At 52.7% G+C, this 20398-nt stretch overlaps 1 protein-coding gene across 2 annotated transcripts in view; it reads right to left on the reverse strand.

Moving 5' to 3' along the window:
* Positions 1–20398, reverse strand: part of LOC107120010 (zinc finger RNA-binding protein 2-like) — a 54091-nt gene that overhangs the window by 1688 nt on the left and 32005 nt on the right. For both annotated transcript variants that reach the window (XM_015422648.1, XM_015422647.1), the window contains exons 9-18: positions 18176–18295; positions 16744–16892; positions 15697–15838; positions 14665–14852; positions 12295–12466; positions 9578–9749; positions 6708–6805; positions 6143–6238; positions 3705–3816; positions 2636–2733 (exon numbers count right to left, since the gene is read on the reverse strand). In XM_015422648.1, the coding sequence (XP_015278134.1) occupies positions 2636–2733; positions 3705–3816; positions 6143–6238; positions 6708–6805; positions 9578–9749; positions 12295–12466; positions 14665–14852; positions 15697–15838; positions 16744–16892; positions 18176–18295 (1347 nt within the window). The remainder of the gene's footprint in view (positions 1–2635; positions 2734–3704; positions 3817–6142; positions 6239–6707; positions 6806–9577; positions 9750–12294; positions 12467–14664; positions 14853–15696; positions 15839–16743; positions 16893–18175; positions 18296–20398) is intronic.

The raw sequence follows: 20398 nt of genomic DNA on the forward strand, positions 1-20398 counted from the left end.
CAGCTACCGCAAATAGATTTTGGAAAGAAAAGAACAAAAAAAAAAATCCCAACACTTTACTATGTAGCTTTTTTGCCTTACTGCTAAGAAAAAAAGAAGCCCCGAAGAAGAAGTTGGATTTATACCCCTTGCCCTTCACTATCCAAAGGTGTCTCAGAGCAGCTTACAAACTCCTTTCCCTTTCCCTCCCCACAACAGACACCCTTGTGAGGTAGGTGGGGCTGAGAGAGCTCTGACAGAAACTGCTCTTTTTCAAGGACAGCTCTTATCAGAACTATGGCTTGCCCAAGGTCATCCAGCCAGGTGCAAGTGGAGGAGTGGGGAATCCAACCCGGTTCTCCCAGATTAGAGTCCGCGCACTTAACCACTACACCAAACTAGTTCAAGAAGAGGAGGAGATGAAGAAGAAGAGATTGGATTTATACCCCGCCCTTCACTCGGAGTCTCAGAGCGGCTTACAAACGCCTTTCCCTTCCCCTCCCCACAACAGACACCCTGTGAGGTGGGTGGGGCTGAGAGAACTCTGACAGAAACTGCTCTTTTTCAAGGACAGCTGTGCCAGAGCTTGTGACTGACCTAAGGTCACATCAGCAGGTGCAAGTGGAGGAGTGGGGAATCAAACCTGGTTCTCCCAGATTAGAGTCCGTGCACTTAACCACTACACCAAACTGGAAGTGTATGACGGCAATGCTACAAGCATTGCAGAAGACATACTCAAAAATGGAACTTGCTCTGTGCACGGTGCTCTTCTCTCTGTGTGTGTGTGTGTAAAGTGCAACCCTGTAGGATTCTGCTCGCATAAGGAGACGAACAGAGATGGCGTGCCACCACCTGCCTCTGCGTGACAACCTCCGTCTTCCCGGGTGGTCTCCCATCCAGGGCTGACCCTGCTTAGCTCCCGAGGTCTGATGAGATAAGATCAGGCCAACCTCTTGCGTCTCTAAAAAATAAGCCACGTTTCAAGGGTATTCGCAACTGTCCAATGGACGGCACTGCTCTGCCAGCCAAATCCGGCTCAGAGACTATGGAAACTAGAGTTCCCATTACCCCCAGCAGGAGGCTGGAGATGTCTTCATTTCTGGGATGAGCTCCAACGGGGCGCACGCCTTTCTGAGGAGCCGCACCTGTGTGCACGAGGCTATTCTTCCCATTCGAGTTCAGAAAAGCACAGTTCATGGAGAGGAAGAGCAATGGTGCTGGGAAGGACCCAGTGAGCGCACACACGCGCCCGTCTTCTGAGTGTGCCATGAACATTTGTGAATGCCTGAACATTCTGAGTGTGCCGACAGGGAGGTCTACAAACACTCAAGCAGTTCTGGGTCCCACCACAAGGGGCATTTTCCTAACACTCGCCTAACACCAGTTCACCCATCGTCAGTGTGAGCCGGCTCACAGTTTTTTAGCCTCCGGCTCACACAGTTTTGTCTTAGCACAGGAAGGAGGGCTCCAGAGCAAACTGATTCATGCAGCCCACTCGCTCGCTCACCACTTTAATGCCGGCTGCTCACAAAGTAGAATTTATTGCTCACAAGACTCCACAGCTTAGAGGGAGCATTGCCCATCGCTAGTTTTCTGGCTTTTTGAATCATGGTCAAGAGCAGAGCAGAGTGGTGTTATAACCAGGGGTCATTTCGTAGAAAAAGAGGTGCAGGAGCTCATTAGCATAACTCGTTTGCATATGCCACACCCCCGTCCATCACCGGAAGTGTGTCAGAAGGCAACACCCACCGCTCAGGCTCCACTGGACTCTTTTGGATTGCTAGCTATGGGGGGGGGGGAGAACGTGCAGATCTGCCCTCACAGAGGAGGGAGAGCTTGTACTTGAAGGCAGGCGGGGGGGGGCTCTGCAGCTTACCTAGCTGCTTCTTGCTCTGACTGAGGGCTGCTGGGAGCAGGGGGTGGGGCTTGTTGCATGTGCCCGCCCCCCTGGGCTCCTTACTGCCGGAGCTCTGCTCCTGTGCGCTCCCGCAGGAAATGACCCCTGGTTATAACTATCCCCAAGCAAAGTAGCAGCAGAAAGTAGCAGCAGAAAGCTACTCAAGCGGGGGGGGGGGCAGGAAGGCTTGTACATTTCCACCTTCCTGGGCAAAGTGGCCTGTCATGGTTGGGAACAGAACACCCAGCAGTGCCCAGAGCAATGTGGGGGGGGGGGAGAGCATACTGAACAGAGAGAGGCCAAGAAATCTCATGCCTGCCTTGTAGTCATTTGAGGGAAGGGGTTCTGGGATCCCCAGTAGAGTTTTGTATCTGGAAAGTCCTGATTCCAATCCCTGGCACCTCCACATTAAGAATATCATCAGACACTGGCAGGGGAAGAGCTTTCGTGAGTCACTGCTCACTTCTTCAGATGCCCTGCTGAAGAAACCAACAGTGACTCACAAACGCTCCTCCCCCTGCCACGTATTTTGTTAGTCTTCAAGGTGCTCCTGGACTCTTTGCGACTAATAAAGAATATCAGAAACTGAGAAAGACCGTTCTTGGTCTGAGAGCCCAGAGAACGACTGCCAGTTACAGGAGAGACTTCTGGGGTCGATGGACGATGTGCCCGACTTGCTGTGAAGCTGGTTCTCGTAGGGATTTTCAGGCAAGACGGACCTCTTGCTAATGGGGGGGGGATTACCGTAGCCGGACCCACCTGGCTGCTGGCCGTGATGTCCTCCCGATCCTGCCGGCTCATGCTCTGCAAGACGTCCGCCGCCTCCTTCTCACAGGGGTCCTGGAGCCCAGGGCCATCTGAAGGCAAGGAGGAAGGGCAGCACCAATTACATGACCCAAACAGGAGGGGACCGAGGGGAGGTAAAGGCGCCTTTGGGCAGCCGGAGGCCGCTCCCACCCTGCAAGGAACAGTCCTGTGGCTTGCTTACTCGGTTCGTTGACTTCCGGAACAACCATTGTCCCATTGCACGCGTGCACACACACCCAAGAATACCCTCGATGAGTTACACAGATAACCGTCATCGGGGGGGATTTTGCACCTGGCATTCGCTCCACATTTTCTCAACCGGGAGGGGAAAGTGCAGCTCAAAACCACATTCAGATGTGGTAACGCCTTACGGACTGCAAAGTCACCCCCGAACAGCCATAAATCTATGCAGAAGGTACCATAGAAGAAGAGATTGGATTTATACCCCGCCCTTCACTACCCAAAGGAGTCTCAGAGCGGCTGACAAACTCCTTTCCCTTCCCCTCCCCACAACAGGCACCCTGTGAGGGAGGTGGGGCTGACAGAGCTCTGACAGAAACTGCTCTTTTATCAAGAACAGCTCGGACAGAACTATGGCTTGCCCAAGGTCACGCCAGCAACTGCATGTGGAGGAGTGGGGAATCAAACCCGGTTCTCCCAGATTAGAGTCCGCGCACTTAACCTGTAAGAAGAGCTCTGCAAGCTCTTGGGAGGACTGGCTACATTAGGGGGCGTGTCGCCTGATATGCAAAGGAGTCCCTGCTACAAAACGAGCCCTGGCTGCAGGCAAAATCCACACACACACCCAGCAAGGTATTCTCCCCCCCCCCCCCCCCCCCGGGGTGTTTTTTAGGGTTTGTTTGTAGGCGGACAGCACTTTGTAGGAACAGGTAGAGTATGTGGCTTATAACAAGTGCAGGAGCGAAAATTCAGGCTTCCGGATTCCAAGCGGTGGAAAGATTTGCGCACCGACACAGCAGCCGAGGGGGAAATGCTGCAGTTATATCTGGGTAGAACTGACCTGACAGAAGCATTCCGGCGGCGATGCACTCGAGGACGCGCCGTATGGCCTCGCCGGGACCCAGTGGCCCCGTGGCGCTGCTCAGGGCCCTTTCGACCAGAAGCTCCATGGCCTGGGGGAAGGGGTGGGGGGAGATTTAAGACATTTCAAGAAGATGGAAGTTTGAAAAGAGAGAGGCTGCCTGTTACCCATTCATGCTCTGGTGATCTCTGGGTGGAAGCTGACTTTGAAAGCAGGACAAAAACTTGGCGGGGGAGGTGGGGGGGGGGATGGAGAATGCCACCCATTTGTTGGGGGGGATTGGGGTGTGTGTGTCTGCAGCTGGAAGTCACTGACTGACCCCCTACTGGGGGCCTGGAGGATATTCGGAGAGGTGGCCGAATAGGGCCTGCCCCTGTCCTCCCGCCTCTGGCATTCCTTGGAGGCCTCCCATCCAAGTACTAACCACAGTCGACCCTGCTTCGCTTCCGAGATCTGACGAGACTGGGCTTGCCTGGGCTGCCCAGGTGAGGGTGCCACGTGTTCACGGGCATGACTGGCTGGGGACCGGGATCGTCACATCGGTTCACAAACGTCAGCAATGGGCAAGTGGTTTGCTCCCCATTCTGTGATCCTGGAACGCAGGGTAAGACCCCTCGAACTGGTCAGCAGGAGATTCAGAAGGGGTGGTGGTGGTGAGGAAGCCCTTTATGGAAGTCAGGTTCCCCCTATGCTGAGTTAGTGTGAGCTGGCTCACAGTTTTTTTTAATCTTCCAGCTCACACGTTTTTGTCTTCGCTCAGGAAGGAGGGCTCCAGAGCAGTGCTCCCTCTAAGCTGTGGAGTCTTGTGAGCAAAAATTCTACTTTGTGAGCTACTGGCAATAAAGTGGTGAGCGAGCGATTGGGCTACTGCATAAATAAGTTTGATCTGGAGCCCTCCTTCCTGGGCTCACTCAGCTTAGAGGGAACACTGCAGTCCAGAGCAAACTGATTTATGCAGCAGCCAAATTGGTCACTCACAGCTTTAATGCTAGTAGCTCACAAAATTTAATTTCTGCTCACAAGACACCACCGCTTTGGAGGGAGCATTGGTCACCACTGAAGGGTGAGGTGGTGGGGACGAGCCAAATTAATCAAGGGTTATCCCAACATTAGTGAAACCTCCATTCTCAGAAGCAGGCTACCTTTGACTACAAGATGCAGGGGAGAGGAGGGCCCTCGCCTTTGAGGGCCCCTCCTCAGTGGGTTTCATGGAGACATCTGGCTGGCCAATGTTGGACGAAAGAAACCCAGTTAGACAGAGCTTCATCCTGATCCAGCAGGGCTCCTCTTACACTTGTTATGTTCTCCCCGACAGCCCTTATTTCCCAGCTTTGAACCAAAATGAAATAAATTCAGAGAAGAGACTATAGGGCAACCAGTGGCTGTGACCTAAGGAACCTAAACATGGAACCTCCATGTAGCCAGGCAGTCTACCTCTGAATATCAACCACCAGGGCTTCCTGACATCCCTTGCGTAAGTCTACTGCCTTCACGGCTCCCTTGAAGACTCCCATGAAGTAGTTCAGCTGCCTGTTGTTGCAAACAGGATGCCGGGCTAGGTCTGATCCTGCAGGAGGGCTAGTGAAACAGACTGGCAAGACCCAACACATGTTCTGTTCTTCCAGGCATTTGGGTTTTAATGGGAAAGCTGCTCTGACACGTTGCGTTCGCTCGTCAAAATCATTTCGCCAATTAAGGACTGTTGTGGATGCAACTGCTAAACTGCCTTCTGTACGCAGAGCCCACCCACGCAGCATTTGCATTCGAGGCTGAAGCACAAACATTGCAAAGGCGCTCACAATTCACAACCATCGCCCTTGCGAACAATACTTTCTCTCGCTGAAAAGAAGATGCTCCAATCGTTGCAATGGGATGGAAATCCCACCGCTGGTGGACCTCAGGCGTCCCCAAGAGGGGTGAGAGACTTGCCAGTCGCCACCCATACCTTTCATCTCTTGCGTGACCCACCCAATGATCCAGCAGGAGTTCACTGTCAACTCTGCTGGAATGCTCAGTTTAGAGAATTACACAGAAGGAAACGTTGAAGAGGAAGGAGGGCTGGATTTTATACCCCGCCCCTTCACTACCCGACAGAGTCTCAGAGCGGCTTGCCATCTCCTTCCCTTCCAACAACGGACACCCTGTGAAGTCGGTGGGGCGGAGAGAACTCTGAGAGAACTGTGACTGACCCAAGGTCACCCAGCTGGCTTCATGTGAAGGAGTGGGGAATCAAACACGGTTCTCCAGACTGGAGTCTGCCTCTCTTAGCCACGACACCAGGCTGGTAGTCACTCCCATCCTCAGGAAGGTGGCTGTGGAATCACTACGGAAGGGCTTTCCAGCTGTTTTGCAACAGCTCCCTTAACGTGGAACCGCACAAGCTACTTGGGAAGACTGGCCCGAGATCACCTCCTTACCCAATCTGGAAGAGCGCCCCATGTCGGCACGCGCTGGCACAGGTCCCGCAACACCCTGATGATGATCACGCACGACTGCAGACCGTTCGCTCGGGCCTTGGGGAACACAACAGCACAGGCTAGAGAACCTACATCCAAGCAGACGCTGGTGTGTGTGTGGTGGTGGGGCTTTGGGTGCAGCGATGCTGATTTTTTTTCCTGATTCTACAGCAGCGATGCCCAAGCAGTGTGCCATGAGAAATAAACCAGAGGTGCACGGGAGCCCAGTGTCGCCACCCTCTGCAGAGCCTGCCCACAGGGTCTTCTGTAGGGGCTCCCACTCTGGGTTTGTCCTCCTCCCGTGCCTCTGGGGTTCCATCGGCCTGACTGGATGGCCAGATCTGAAATTACACGCCAGGCCACCTCCAAAACCAATCTTGGCATGGGCCTGGCCTGTCCCTCTTTGCTAACGGAAGTGGGAGAAGATTCACGTAAGGGGCCTGCCGCCCTGTGCTGGCCTGCCCAGCCGGAAAGACCAGAGAACTAACTACGCGGCCGGACCACTGCAGAGCAGCTTGTGTTCTACCTGGAACCATTTAGCATGGCGGAGAGCGGCCAGTGACTCCAGGCATTTCTGCTTGTCCAAAAAATCAGACGACTCGAGCGGAGGTTCCGATGACGCCTCTGAAGGATACAAAGGACAGAAAACTGGCATCAGAAGAGAATACAACACACACACGGGGTGCGGTCGGACGGGCCGTTTAGTCCGCTTTCGGCACGCTTCAGTAACGGATTTTATATCCACGTTCACACACCCAACATCTGCGCACCGTCCCCAGCCGTCGCCTTCCAGCTCAACCCCCCTTTAAAACGGAGTATTTTGTTACCAGGTCCCCAAGTGGTGTTTTCCTGATTCTCCGGTTCTAGCCGCACTTTCCTGACGTCTTTTCGCTCCAGTTTAAACCCCCTCCCCGCTCGAAAGCTGCCCAAGGCTTCCGCTTTTCGCCTGCCATTTTTTTAATGCGTTGGCAGTGTGCGCATAGGCGGAGCTCCGCCACCGCGTTTAGAAAACCGACATTTAAACGGTCACTTATCTTAGCGTTTAGATGATTTCGGGATCTCAAGGAGGCCATTTTCGGGTCAAACTTTTAAAGGGAAGTCTTTTGTTGGAGGGATTGGATTGATTCGCCCTGGTGGTTCTGCGCATGCGCCATGATAGTCCCCCCCCCTTCTATGGAGGAGCGCCTATGCACATGTGGGCACAAACTGAGGAAATGTTTTTTTAAAAACCCGCCAACACACGCTCCCGCGCGTCAGTAGTGTAGACGCCAGGGAGCGACGTGACTGCGCGGTGAGGCAGGATAAGGGAGGTAAGTGTGATCGCGATTATCCAGATCAAATATAATCCGGTTAGAACCGGAGCAGTTTAACCCGCTACCAGCACGCCGTCTCACCACGCCCATACCCGCGCAGAGACAATGGCTTAATCATCCGGGCTGAAGCAGACACATGCTCAACTGCGGTTTAATCGGACCCCGGTTGGTCGTGATGTCTGGAGGCAGACAGCTCAACAAGCTGGGGCGGGGAAACCATCGATCCGCACCGAGCCGGGATTTCAAAGCCAGGTTTACGAACTGTCATTTATCAAAACCTGGGTTTGTTACAGTGCCTGAATCCTGAATTCTATGACTGCTGGTGTTTTGTCGACTAGGGTGGAGCCCCACAAACCAACCCCCACTTGAGAAGCTGTCAGGAGCCTGGGCCTGTGGTGGAGCAGCCTACAGCCTCTAGGGAGGCCTGGTGAGATCAGGGCCTACATCTCCCAGGTTCCCTCTGGACCCTGCGACTGAGTAACAGGGGATTTTGGAGGGGAAACTACACCAGCCGGGGAGCAGAGGGTGGTGCCCAAGAAGAAGTGATAAGAGGCCTTGCCCTAAAGTAGGAGGGGGTTCACTCCCTGGGAGCAGGGCTGGTGTGAAGCTGCTGCAGAAGGAGGGATCCCTCATGGTCTCAGTCTGAGACCAGGCGCCCAGGGGAGGCTAGGTACAGTATAGTCAGACGCTTTAGGGTTTCTAATTTTGCTAGTTTACCTGCCTTTACTGTGCTCATTTTTCCTACATGTTGTTCTCTGTATCGTTCCAATTTTAGTATCTGTGCTGCCGAAGTAAGCACTTTTTTCCTACATGTTCCTGAACTACAGTTGTTGTTAAATCTCTTTAATAAAACTAGCTTGTTACTCTGCCTGGGTCCTCACGCCTCGTTGGGAACCCTACTGGAAAAGTACTGTAGAGAGGTGCAAGGTGGGTGGCTCCGGGCCCTCCTGAGGAGACCCATTGTCAGACTGGTGGCAGCCACTAGTGAACCCTTCTAGCCGCTGCCCGGCCACAACAGGAGCCGATGAACCTTCTGTGGACTGTCAGTCCAGCTACACCACCCTGCCGGGCAGTGGCTCTTCGAGGTCTCAGACGGAGACGGGGCTTTTCCCAGTCCCTCTACCCAAGATGCAGTGGAGACTGAGCCGGGAACCTTGGTCAAGTAAAGCAGCCACTCTACTGCATGGCCTCCACCTCTCCCTTGAATCTAGGGCTACCAAGTAATTACCGCAAATCGGCAGGGGACGTATAGTTCTTGGTGGGAACATTCCCGTGGGGAAAACACAGGCGCTGCACTATCCTGTCGCCCAGACATGACGTGGGCATGTAGCCGGGCGACGCTCTGGCAATGGGGCTGAAAACTCTATGGTACCATCGAGTTTCCAGCCTCACTGCCAGAGTGTAGCCCGGCTACGTGCCCAGCGTGCTTACGTCACGTCTGAGCAACAGGAGAGTACGACGCGGCCATGTTACACGCAAGAATGTTCCGGCGGGGAAGCACCTGTCCCCCGCCGATTCGTAGGTAGGTACTTGGTAACCCTACTTGAACCACCACAAACCACTGTGTGTCTGTTCAGGGAACGGATGAGTTTGCAAAACCCACTTCGGCCCACAGCGTTCAAGCCCTGTAGGTCTGCCCACTGTGTGCACCTCAAGTCATAGCAAGCGTTCTTTTAGAGCAATATCTGACGCAACTTCCGCTCTGAGCTGGAGGACGTCGTGGCCAGCCGCCACTGCTGCGAGGAGTGTGGTGCCTACCTTTCGTGGGATCGTTCTGGTTCCCAGCTTTGCTACAGTTATTGGATTTTTTTTTTTAATCAACAGGGCTCGTTTTTCACTCCCAACTGCCCGGAATAGCTCAACATGGACAGCTTTCAGTTTATATTTATTGGAAGTGGTGCCTTGTTCCCCCCCCCCAATATGGATGTTAGGGGTAGTTGGTTCCTACTCATGGCAGCTTAGCTGACACTGTGGCCAAACACCAGCCCTTGTGTTTCCAAAGAGGAAAAAGTGACGAAGATTTCAGGGTCCTGTCCAAAAGGGTGTCCAGGGGGGTACTTGAGTGCAACGACCAGGAACTCACCTGGGTCCGCAGGGTCAGGCTCAGGCTCAGGGTCAGAAGCAGGAGCGTCTTCTCTCACCAGAGGAGAAGTGAGCGACACCGTCACTTGCATTTTGGGGTCCTTGGAAGAGGCGATGGTGATACTGGCTTCCTTCACGTCGGAGACGACTTCGTAACTGTCCTTGGTCACCTTCTGGGAAACGACACATGGAAGCAGATGCCGTCACCGTCCCTGAGCTGCCCCTCTGTCCCGCCCCCCCCCGCCCCCGACTCCTCCCGTCTCCGTTCTCTCGAGTTCGGCCCCACTCTGAAATCACCCCCTTCTCCTGTTGCTCTGACCAAGTGATTCCCTAGTTCAGATTTCTACATCGACTTGCCGCTTCCCCTCCGCCACCAGGACACGCTCCTTCTGTTGGCCTTCAGAGCCCTCCCCAGGCTTGCCCCTCTCCCTCTTTTGATCCCCCTCTCCCAGTGTGCCCATGGCCTTCCTTTCACTCCCTGCCAGTGACCCAAGAGCAGTGTTCCCCCTAAGTTGAGTTAGTGTGAGCTAGGTCACAGTTTTTTAGCCTCCGGCTCACACATTTTTGTCTTAGCTCAGGAAGGGTGGCTCCAGAGCGAACGAATTTATGCAGCAGCCCAACTGCTCGCTCACAACGTCAATGCCAGGAGCTCGCAAAGGAGAATTTTTGCTCGCAAGACTCTACAGCTTAGAGGGAGCATTGCCCAAGAGTGGCCAAAAGTGTCCAGTTCCACACTCTCCCATCAACACAGGAAAGGTGGCAACTCTACTGGGCATGGCTTCCCCAGCTGTGACCCTGGACCTCACAGCCTTTGTTCGGGCCTTCTGGGGACTCTGAACTACCCTTTTCCGGAGGACTCTGGGAGAGATTCTTCACCTATTGGATTTTTTTTTTTAATCAACAGGGCTCGTTTTTCACTCCCAACTGCTCGTTTTAATGGCTTTGCTACTGAATGACTCCTCAGCTCGTGGGGTGTGTGTGTGTGTGTTCCTAACTTTTTAAACTGTTGTTTTATTACTGCTTTTAAGAGCACTTGGAGTTGGCACCAATGTTTCCTCTAAGCTGAGCTAGTGTGAGCTAGCTCACAGTTTTTTAGCATCCGGCTCACACATTTTTGCCTTAGCTCAGGAAGGAGGGCTCCAGAGCAAACTGATTTATGCAGTAGCCAAATCGCTCGCTCACAACTTTAATGCCAGTAGCTCACAAATGCCAGTTTTGCTCACAAGGGACTCCACAGCTTAGAGGGAGCATCGGTTGGCACCCCTTACTGGTTGGATGTTTCAGCTTTCGAACACCAATACTTTTTGCTGCATTATATACGTTGCCCTGGAGAACGACTATTGGGGGGGGGGGAGAAAAGGCGGCTACGCATTTTAAAAATAAACGACCATCCACAGACACTCGAACTTCTTCTGCAAAGCCTCCACACACTCCTTGCTGCCCCTCTGTGCCAGGAACTCCCTCCCCTCCCCACCCACATGGTGCCACCTCCTCTATTATTTAAATCCCTCTTCAGAACCTACGTTTCTGGCAGCATCTTCAGCATCTCTCTCTCCCCTCGAGTCTGCAAGACTTAACTGTAACCGATAGAACAAATGAAGCAAAAATGCACTGTATAAATAACACAGATTTAAAAAGCGCTCAAGTAATATACAAATATAGTGAAGGATGTTTATATATAACAAAGTGACAAAATACTAGCAAGGAGTAACAGGAAACAACATATATCAGTAATGGCAAGACTACATGATTATAATACAAAAAATGAAAAGTAATACAGAGTGTACAAAGGAAACTGGCACCGAAGACACAGGGACGAAGGCTTAACTGTAATTGTAGTGTAATGCAGTTATTGAGGAAGAGCTATCGAAACGAAGATGGACATTCGGAGTCTTCGTCCCTGTGTCTTCGGTGCCAGTTTCCTTTGTACACTCTGTATTACTTTTCGGTTTTTTGTATTATATTTATGTAATCTTGCCATCACTGATATATATTGCTTCCTGTTACTCCTTGCTAGTATTGTGTCACTTTGTTCTATATAAACATCCTTCACTATTTTTGTATATTACTTGAGCGCTTTTTAAATCTGTGTTATTTATACAGTGCATTTTTGCTTCATGATTATATTGTACTGTGTAATCATCGTTGTCTTCTACCAATAGAACAAAGTCGGAGTCCAGGGGCACCTTTAAGACCATCAAAGTTTTATTCAAGGCGTGAGCTTTCGTGCGAACACACACACTCCATCAGACGATGAAATGGAATTACAGATCATAGTTGTATAGAGAGAGTGGCTTGTTAAATTAGCATGCAAAGTAGTGAAGATGTTTTTTAACAGATAAAAAGAATGACAACCAGAAACCAAGCTTGTCTGATGAAGGGTGCGTGCGCACAAAAGCTCACACCTTGAATCAAACTGTGTTGGTCTTAAAGGTGCCCCCCATGGACTTCTCAACTCTGTTCTGTTGCTTCAGACCAACCAGGCTGCCCACCTGGATCTCTCCGTAACCAAGAGGGTTCAATGACATCTGCTCACTTGCTTCCCAAGTTACCCTCATCTGGTCCCTTCTCAGGCAGGGTCTTGCTTCAGAACGGGAAGCTCCTTGGGAGAGATGGGGCCTCGTTGGTCTGCTCCTGAAATTCTATACGGGGCCATGGATGCTGACGGAGCTGTGCATGCGCCCCCACCCCCCACGGAGCTACCAATGCAAATCTTACCCCCAGCTGTTCAGGCAGCTGCTCAGCAATGCTCTGGAAGAGGGTCAGAGTCGGCTTCCGGGCCGACAGCAGGATGAGGTGCACGTTCCTGTCCCCGCGGAGGAGCAGCCCTTTTGCCAAGATGCCTACTCTCATGACCCCTTTCAGCACCCGGGGCAGGCCTTCGGTCTTCCTGTTGGAGGAACACACAAACACAAGAAGCTGCCTTATTGTCGTGGGCCGGCATGGCTGAAGGTTCCTCAGGAGCCGCGTGCGACCAGCTCTGAACCAGCTGAAGTTAGGGAATCAGGGACACGGGAGCCTCTAGGTTCATGGCCGTCAGCTGACCTTGACCCACCCAGGCCTAGCTCTGAAGGAGCCAATGAAGCACAGCTGCAGAAAAGTCACTCATTGGGCTCCCCCTGAGAGCTGAATGGCGAAGGGGAAAGGTTCCGGCAAGACTTAAGGAGATGCAGGCAGAGTGCTCATCATCGCCTGGCTCGGCGCCAGCTGCTTCATAACCGCAGTCCTGATGAAGTGCAGGAGCACCTCCAAGCAGATGGCTATAAATCTGGCATGTTGAGGAAAGCCTATATAAATCAGGCCCAGGGGAACTGCAGCTTGTGGAAGCAACATGCCATGACCCTGTGAATTTCGCAACCAGAACTCCGGACTCTGCCTGCCACCTGTGACCTCTGGACTGACCCTCGACTCTGCCTTTTGGACCTGCCTGAACCTTGCAGACCTCGACGGCCTCGGACGGCCTTGGCTCTGCTTTCCTAAGCAACAAACGGACTCTTGTCTGCTGCTAAACCGGTATTTTATCTCTCGACTGGACTCTTGACTGTGATCGAGCTCCACTGCCTGGCTCTGCCAGTATTCTGGGACCCTTATACGGTAGTAAAATTTATTGTGTGGCCATTGGCCATTACAATTTAACAGTATACAAATTAGACAACTTACAGCACTGGAATCTGAATTAGATTTAAAATATAACCACCTCTAAAAGTCTGCACATTCGGTATTTAAATCAATTAAAACCTTAAATATAGATACCCATCTCCAGAAACACATACACAGCCTCAAACGTTGCCATTTTACGGTTCAATTTCATTTCATTTTCCCATGTTCTTGGCCCTGATCTTACTGGCCGCTAAGGCGAAGAGTGCTACCCTATAGGAAGCCATAGGGTCTGCGTCTGACAGCAGAAATATTGATTTATCGGTGTCAGAATATTTTTCGCAATTGATCTATTATTGCAGTCAAGAGCTTACATCTTGGTTCCCAGTACAATGGGCAGACCAAGACATAATGAAAAAGATTCTCCACAGAAGTTTTACAGATAGAAAAAGTTTGTTCCTGGGGGATTTCTAAGTATCGTCCCAGGAGTAATTCTGTTGGCATCGTCTGGAAACGCAATGCTGTAAATGCTATTCTAAGCTTGGATGCGGTAATATTGTTACCAGGTGGACCCTTAGACTGAATCAGACCCTTGGCCTGTTGGAGCCACTCTTGCCCGCTCAGACCAGCACTGGCTCTCCAAGGTCCTAGAGGGAGGTCTTGCACACTACCGACTGCCAGGTCCTCAAACTGGAGAGGCGGGGATTGAACCTGGGACCTCCTGCCTGCCAAGCAGAGGCTCTGCCACTGAGCCACAGCCCCTCGTGTAAGGGCGTGTGAGGTCTGACTACATGGCACAGGTGATTTAAAAAGGATCGGTAGAACTGCCAGGAGGCCTCTGGATTTCCCGTATACGAGAGGACTGGTTGGCATGCCAGTCGCTGGAGCGCCAACCAACTGCATTTAGGTACTAAAACTGAGACTTCGGCCTTGTTCTCTCTTCCAAGAAGAGGAGATTGGATTTTTACCCTGCCCTTCACTACCCAAAGGAGTCTCAGAGCGGCTTGCAATCTCCTTCCCCCTCCCCTCCCCACAACAGACGCCCTGTGAGGTAGGCGGGGCTGCGGGAGCTCTCTCGAGGACTCCTCCTGAGAGAACAGCTCTGAGAAAACTTGTGACTGACCCAAGGTCACACCAGCAGCTGCATGTGGAAGAGTGGGGAATCAAACCCGGATCTCCCAGATTAGAGTCTGCACTCCTAGCCACTGCACCAAACTGGCTTTTGAGTTCCACCCTGAGCTCCTTGGAAGGTGAGATGAAAACATAATGCACGGAGGCAGCCGAGAAGAACTGGTGGACTCCCAACAACACAAGTGATGCCCACCACCACTGGGGACGGAAGGAGAGATTACCTAACTCCACCTGAAACCCACTGGGACCCCCATCACCTTCTCTCCGCCACACCTACCTCACAGGTGCGCCGTGAGGATAAAACAGGCGAGAGAAAAGGGAGGGACAAAAGTGCACTGGATTGATGGGGAAAAGCATTACCCCGGTTCTTTAGTCCCTTCCTCTTTCCCGGATTCTTGTTCCGTCAGCCAATCGGAGACAAGCCTCAGGGCACGCTCAGAGTGCGACACCACTGTCTGAATGGCCTGCAGCTCTTCCTCCGTTGGGTAGATGCTGGAGTGCTTCGTCATGATGTGCCGGTCGTCAGAAGAGTCTGGCCGCCGGGTGGGCTGCGGGAGATAAAATGGCAGGCTTTAACTAGCAATCTGGAAGGAGGGAAAGAGAAAAACACAAAAGACAGGTTTCAAACTTGGCAAGAGGATGGAATAATACTCGGGGCAGGGGGAGGGAAGGAAAGAGAAGAGAGAACACCCTTAAGAGACAGAGGGAGAGTGAAGATGGAACGGGCCCTCGACGCCCTCTCTTCTCGCTACAGGCAGCCAACCCACCTCTTCAGCTTAAGGCCTCGATATATACGGAAACCACGAGGACTCCAAGCTCGCTTTCTCTCCCCCCCCCTCCAGAAAAGGCTACTGCTCCACGGGAACCCTACCCATCTTTTGACAGTTGAAAGATTCTAAGTCCAGCCTAAAAGCGGGGGTTCCGTGCACCGCCTGGGCACAAGAGAGAAGATCCTGAACCTGAATGCAGCCTCCACCCCCACAGAATACGCCTTTGCATCGACACGACAGAGGTACAGCCCGATGCCCACATAGCCCGTGCGGTGCTGAAATATGTCCAGTGGCTGAGCTCGCTTTTACAAAAACCCAAGCCAAACTCTGCCAAGCAGGATCCTTTGCGGAACTTACGCGCGTAATTTATGAATCGAGCTACCTCCTCCTTTCCCAGAGTCCAGCAGCACAGGCAGGCAATCTGGGCATCGGGAACAACCAACGCTTACAGAACCGGGTTAGTGCACAAGACGAGGGAAACCTATTCCTCCTGAAACTGCCTTTTCTCTGGAGAAGTCTGAGGGGCCTAGCCTTTGGGGGGGGCAGGGGAAGAGAGCACGACATACGACCCCCGGGAGTCTGAGCTCTGAAGTCGCCAAAATCCCAAAACGAGGGTACTCACCAAGAGAGGGGGCACCGGCACCCCAGGCCTGCCCATGAGGGGTGGGGGGCGCCAGTCCGCAGCCAGGCGCCGCCGCTGCTGCTCCTCCCAGTACAGCTGCTCTTCCTCCACTCTCCGCCAGTACATCTCCTCTTCGTAGCGCCTGGAGGAGGCCGGGGGTGGGTGGGGGAGAAACGGCAAGCAGAGACCGCGTTAGAGCAGCTCGGCAGTAGAGAAGGTCATCCCCTAAGCAGGAAGCGCCCACTGCTGCCGGCATGATCTGCAAGAGCTTTTCTCGGGGTGGAGAACGAGAGCTTTTGGGGGGGGCATGGAACCCGCTGGGACAAACTGCTGTGGACTCCCCCCCCCCTTCATCCCCACGCAGAGCAAAATGCTAAGGGACGAAGGGAGAACCACGGAGACGCCCATGGCCCTTTAAATCATAATAACTGTGAGCCATCGAGTCGCAACTGATTCACGGCAAGCCCACCCCACAGGGTTTTCAAGGCAAAAGACGAGCAAAGGTGGTGGGTTTGCTCTTGCCTTCCTCCGCACAGCCCCCCCCAGCAATGCTCCCTCTAAGCTGTGGAGTCTTGAGAGCAAAAACACTACTTTGTGAGTTACTGGCATTAAAGCTGTGAGCTACTGCATCAACTAGTTTGCTCCGGAGCCGTCCCTCCAGAGCTAAGGCAAAAATCTGTGAGCCGGAGGCTAAAAGACTGAGCTGGCTCACGCGACCCAGCTTAGAAGGAACACTGACACCCACCCCACCCGGCTTTCCTTGGCGGTCTCCCGCCCACGTGATAAGCAGGCCTGAGATCTTGTTGCTCCTGCGAACCGTGGCCTGCGACCCGCTTCCAACCCTGGCAGAGTGGCCAACTGTATGCCACGGGTGCTGTCTTTTGGGACGCTGCTCTGCCAGACAGCTCCCCGAGCCCCAGGTTGGCGCGACGTCTGACTGGGGCTGGCTGCCGGCTCAGAGGTGAGAAAGCAGCCCAGGCCGCCGGCGTCCTGCTCCTCCCCGCCCCCCCGGGTGTCTCCAGGCAAGGGGAAGGCGCCGAGACTCGCCTCATCTCCAGGTGCCAGCGCTGCTCCTCCTCTCGGCGCCTCTTCACCAGGGCTTTCAGCTGCTGCTTCTTCAGCAGCTTCTCCTCGTGCAGCTTCCGGAGACGGTTGCTGGGCTTGATCTCCACAGGGAGGTCAGGGTTGACCTTCTTCTGCAAGGCAGTTTCCAAGGCACGATAGTTGAAGAAAAGAGATCCCCCCCTACGGGGCGGCCGTTGCTAAGGAACACCTGGGGAAAGGCGCTGGTGCGTGTTCATGGGGGGGGGTTCAAGCACACCAGTTGATTACCTGACCTCCCCAGCGGCAACTAGGACCGCCCCCTGTGCCAGCCACGTGGCGTGGTGCAGTCTGAACAAATGCCGGGCAAAGCCCCCCTGCCGGCCATCCCCCCCGTGCTGGGGGACTGGTTTCTGCACTTCGATGGATTTGCCCTAACCCCCCCCTCCCCCCAACAGCAATGCTTTGAACCCTCCCCTTGGATTTGGAGGCACTTGTTAAAAATAACACTTTCTAAAAAGGCTACTCCATTAATTAGGGGTGTCCTTTTTTGGGGGGGGTGCACTGCAATCCTGCTGGATTTGATGACCTCTGCTAGGGCTGTGATGCCTTTCATCACTTAGGAGGGACGGGAGGAGCAGATGTGAACACAGGAAGCTGGCCTTATACTGAACCTCGGTCCATCAAAGTCAGTATTGCTTACTCTTACTTTTTTTACACTCAAGAGTGGTTCAGCATTGGAATCGGCAGCCTAGGGCGGTCGTGAGCTCCCCCTCAGGGGCAGTCTTCACTTGTCAGGGATGATCTAGGCTGATCCTGCACTGAGCAGCGGGTTGGACTAGGTGGCCTGTCTGGCCCCTTCCCACTCTGTGGCTCCATGACTGGCAGCGGCTCTCCAGGGTCTCAAGCCGAGGTCTCTCATACCACCGACTTGCCAGATCCTTTCACTGGAGATGCTGGGGATTGAACCTGGGACCTTCTGCATACCCAACCAATGCTCTGCCACTGAGCCACAGCACTGCAGTGGGCTTCGGAACAGCTGAGGTCTACAAAGGCCAACTTTCCCCCCAGCCCCTTCTCTTTCTGCAGGTAGGAAAAGAGCCCTCGGAGCATAAGCTGAACAGCCTTTGCCTCTTAGTTTGGGAACTTGTGGAAATAAGCTTGCCGGACCCAGACTAGGTGTTATGATCTGTGCAGGACTGGGAGACCACTACACCAAACTGGCTATAGTCACAGTATGCATAAATGTTGTTGTTGTGACACCACCAACTTTATAATTGTTTAATACATTGTTTTGGCAATCTTTGACAGTGTTTTCTGCTAGTGGAATTTGTATATTTGGGACCCCTGTGTCACAGCAGCCTCGCACTTTCGTATCATGGTCTGCATTATAACTGCAAACAAGCTGGCCGGTGGGGACGAGGCCGCCGGACGGTACCTTGTACTGGATCCTGTGCCGCCGCCCCTTCAGGTGCATGTCCTTGGCATTGGGATCATTGAAGCTGCACTCGCAGAGCTTGCAATGGAAACGGATCATCTTCCCTTCTTCGTTGTGTACCTGGAAGGTGGAGGAAGCACCGTCAGCTACGGGCGGTCCGGCAGAGGCAGGAAAGCCCTGCTGGGGTGGTGGTGAGCCCCAGGGCTTGTTTGTTTAGGGGATTTTTATGCCGCCTCTCCGGTGTCCTGCTTGAGTCGGCTCAGAAGTAAGAATACCATAATGTCACAAATTATCAATATTTATAAAAGCCAAGGTAAAGGTCAAGGTTTCCCTTGCTTGAAAGCCAGTCGAATCTGACTTTAGGGTTGAGGTGCTTATCTCCGTTTCCAAGCTGAAGAGTCAGCGCTGTCCGAAGACGTTAAGTGGCTAGCATGACTAAACGCCGAGGTGCACGGAACGCTGTTACCTTCCCACCAAAGAGGTAGCTATTTATCTACTTGCAATTTCTTGCTTTCGAACCGCTAGGTTGACAGGAGCTGGGGCCAGAGACAGGAGCTCACTCCATCATGCGGCACTCGGGTCTCAAACTGCTGAACTACCAACCTTCCGGTGTGCAGTTCAGCATCTTAACCACTTGAGCCACCGCAGCTCCTATACAAGCCATTAAAAACAAGCGACAGCACAAAAGACATTAAAAAAACACAACTCGGACCGAAACAAGCTGGTAAAAACAAGCGAGTACAAAATATTTACAAAACAGAGCTCAGACCAAAAGCAGACCATGAAAACAGCTAAAGAGATTTTTTTAAAAAAATTCCTTCATTTATGCCCCGCCTTTCTCCGAAAGATTTAAGCCACTGCAATCCTATTTTGATTTTTAACCCTAAAATTCTTCGGATATATCTTCTAGAAGACAGTCAAAAACCTGTCTCTTACGCGGTGGCCAGGTTTTGTGCCCTGGCTTTTAGAAAGCGGAACTATTTGTCTAAGAGAATGCTAAAGGCCGAAGTACACATTTTAATTGTGCTGTGATTTTAATCTTTATGTATTAGTTGTCCAAGCTGCATTTTCACCTTGCTGGTCTCAACCGTAATAATACATTTGAATTTGAATTTGCCCCACCTTTCTCCTCGATGGGGACCCAAAGGGGCTGACAGTTTTTCCTCCTCTCCTCCACTGCATCCTCACAACAACTCTGTGTGTGTGTGTGGGGGGGGTGACTGGCCTGAGATCACCCAGGAAGCTTCCATGGGGAGTGGGGATCTGAAGCTGGGTCTCTTAGGTCCTAGTCTGACCTTCTAACCCAGGGGTACCCAACACGGTGCCCACCGACACCTTTCCTGGTGCCCACCAAGCGCTTTCAGAACATGGGTGGGGCCAGGTGAAGCTTTGCCCAGCAAGGCTTCTGATCGGCTGTGTGGATTTTTAAAAGCCCTTGATGGCCAAGGACCTGCATACCTTTCCCTATATATGCCCCAGAGGACGCTTAGATCTGGGACCCAGAATCGGCTGGCTCTCCCAAGCTCTCCCAACTAGGGCCAGGGCTTTTTCGGTGGCGGCCCCTCTCTGGTGGAATGAGCTCCCAGAAAAGACCAGGGCCCTGCGGGACCTCATGCAGTTCCACAGGGCCTGCAAAACGGAGCTCTTCCGCCAGGCTTTTGGAGCTGCCGCCACCTAATACTCCACCACCAACAATTAATAGCTATGTTGGCTGAGCCCTGACCCACTGGTCCCTTAAATGCTGCCCGTGCCAATCACCTAAGAGAGCCAAGGAAGACCGAAGAGCTGACCGTAAACTGAGGATATTGCTAGCACTTTACTATGTTTTATTATGTTTGAGTTTTTAAAATTCTATGTATATTTATTTATGTGATTTTATCTATATATCTAATTTCCAACAGAGGGCGCCGTGTGCAGATACTTATTTCCACTAACAGGAAGCTCACTCTGCCCCAACAGCTTTTCCTACATAGTGAGTATACCTCCTGTGTCTGCAGAAAAATCCAAGAAGTAAAAAAAATCCCTTCAGGGACGGCTGAATCCCCCCAAATACCTTTTGAAATGGCCTCTGCAGCGATCTAACTCCAGGCATCAACGGTGAGAGAGAGATTAGAACATTCAGGGCGGCGGGGGGGAGGAGGGCTTCTAACTGGCTCTGTGAGTCAAAGGGTGGGGGAAGGGCCGTTTCCTGGCCTCTTTTGGCCTTTCAAGGAGGGAGGGAGG

Source organism: Gekko japonicus, unplaced genomic scaffold, assembly GCF_001447785.1.
Source record: "Gekko japonicus isolate JY-2015 unplaced genomic scaffold, Gekko_japonicus_V1.1 scaffold2030, whole genome shotgun sequence".
Lineage (NCBI taxonomy): Eukaryota > Metazoa > Chordata > Lepidosauria > Squamata > Gekkonidae > Gekko > Gekko japonicus.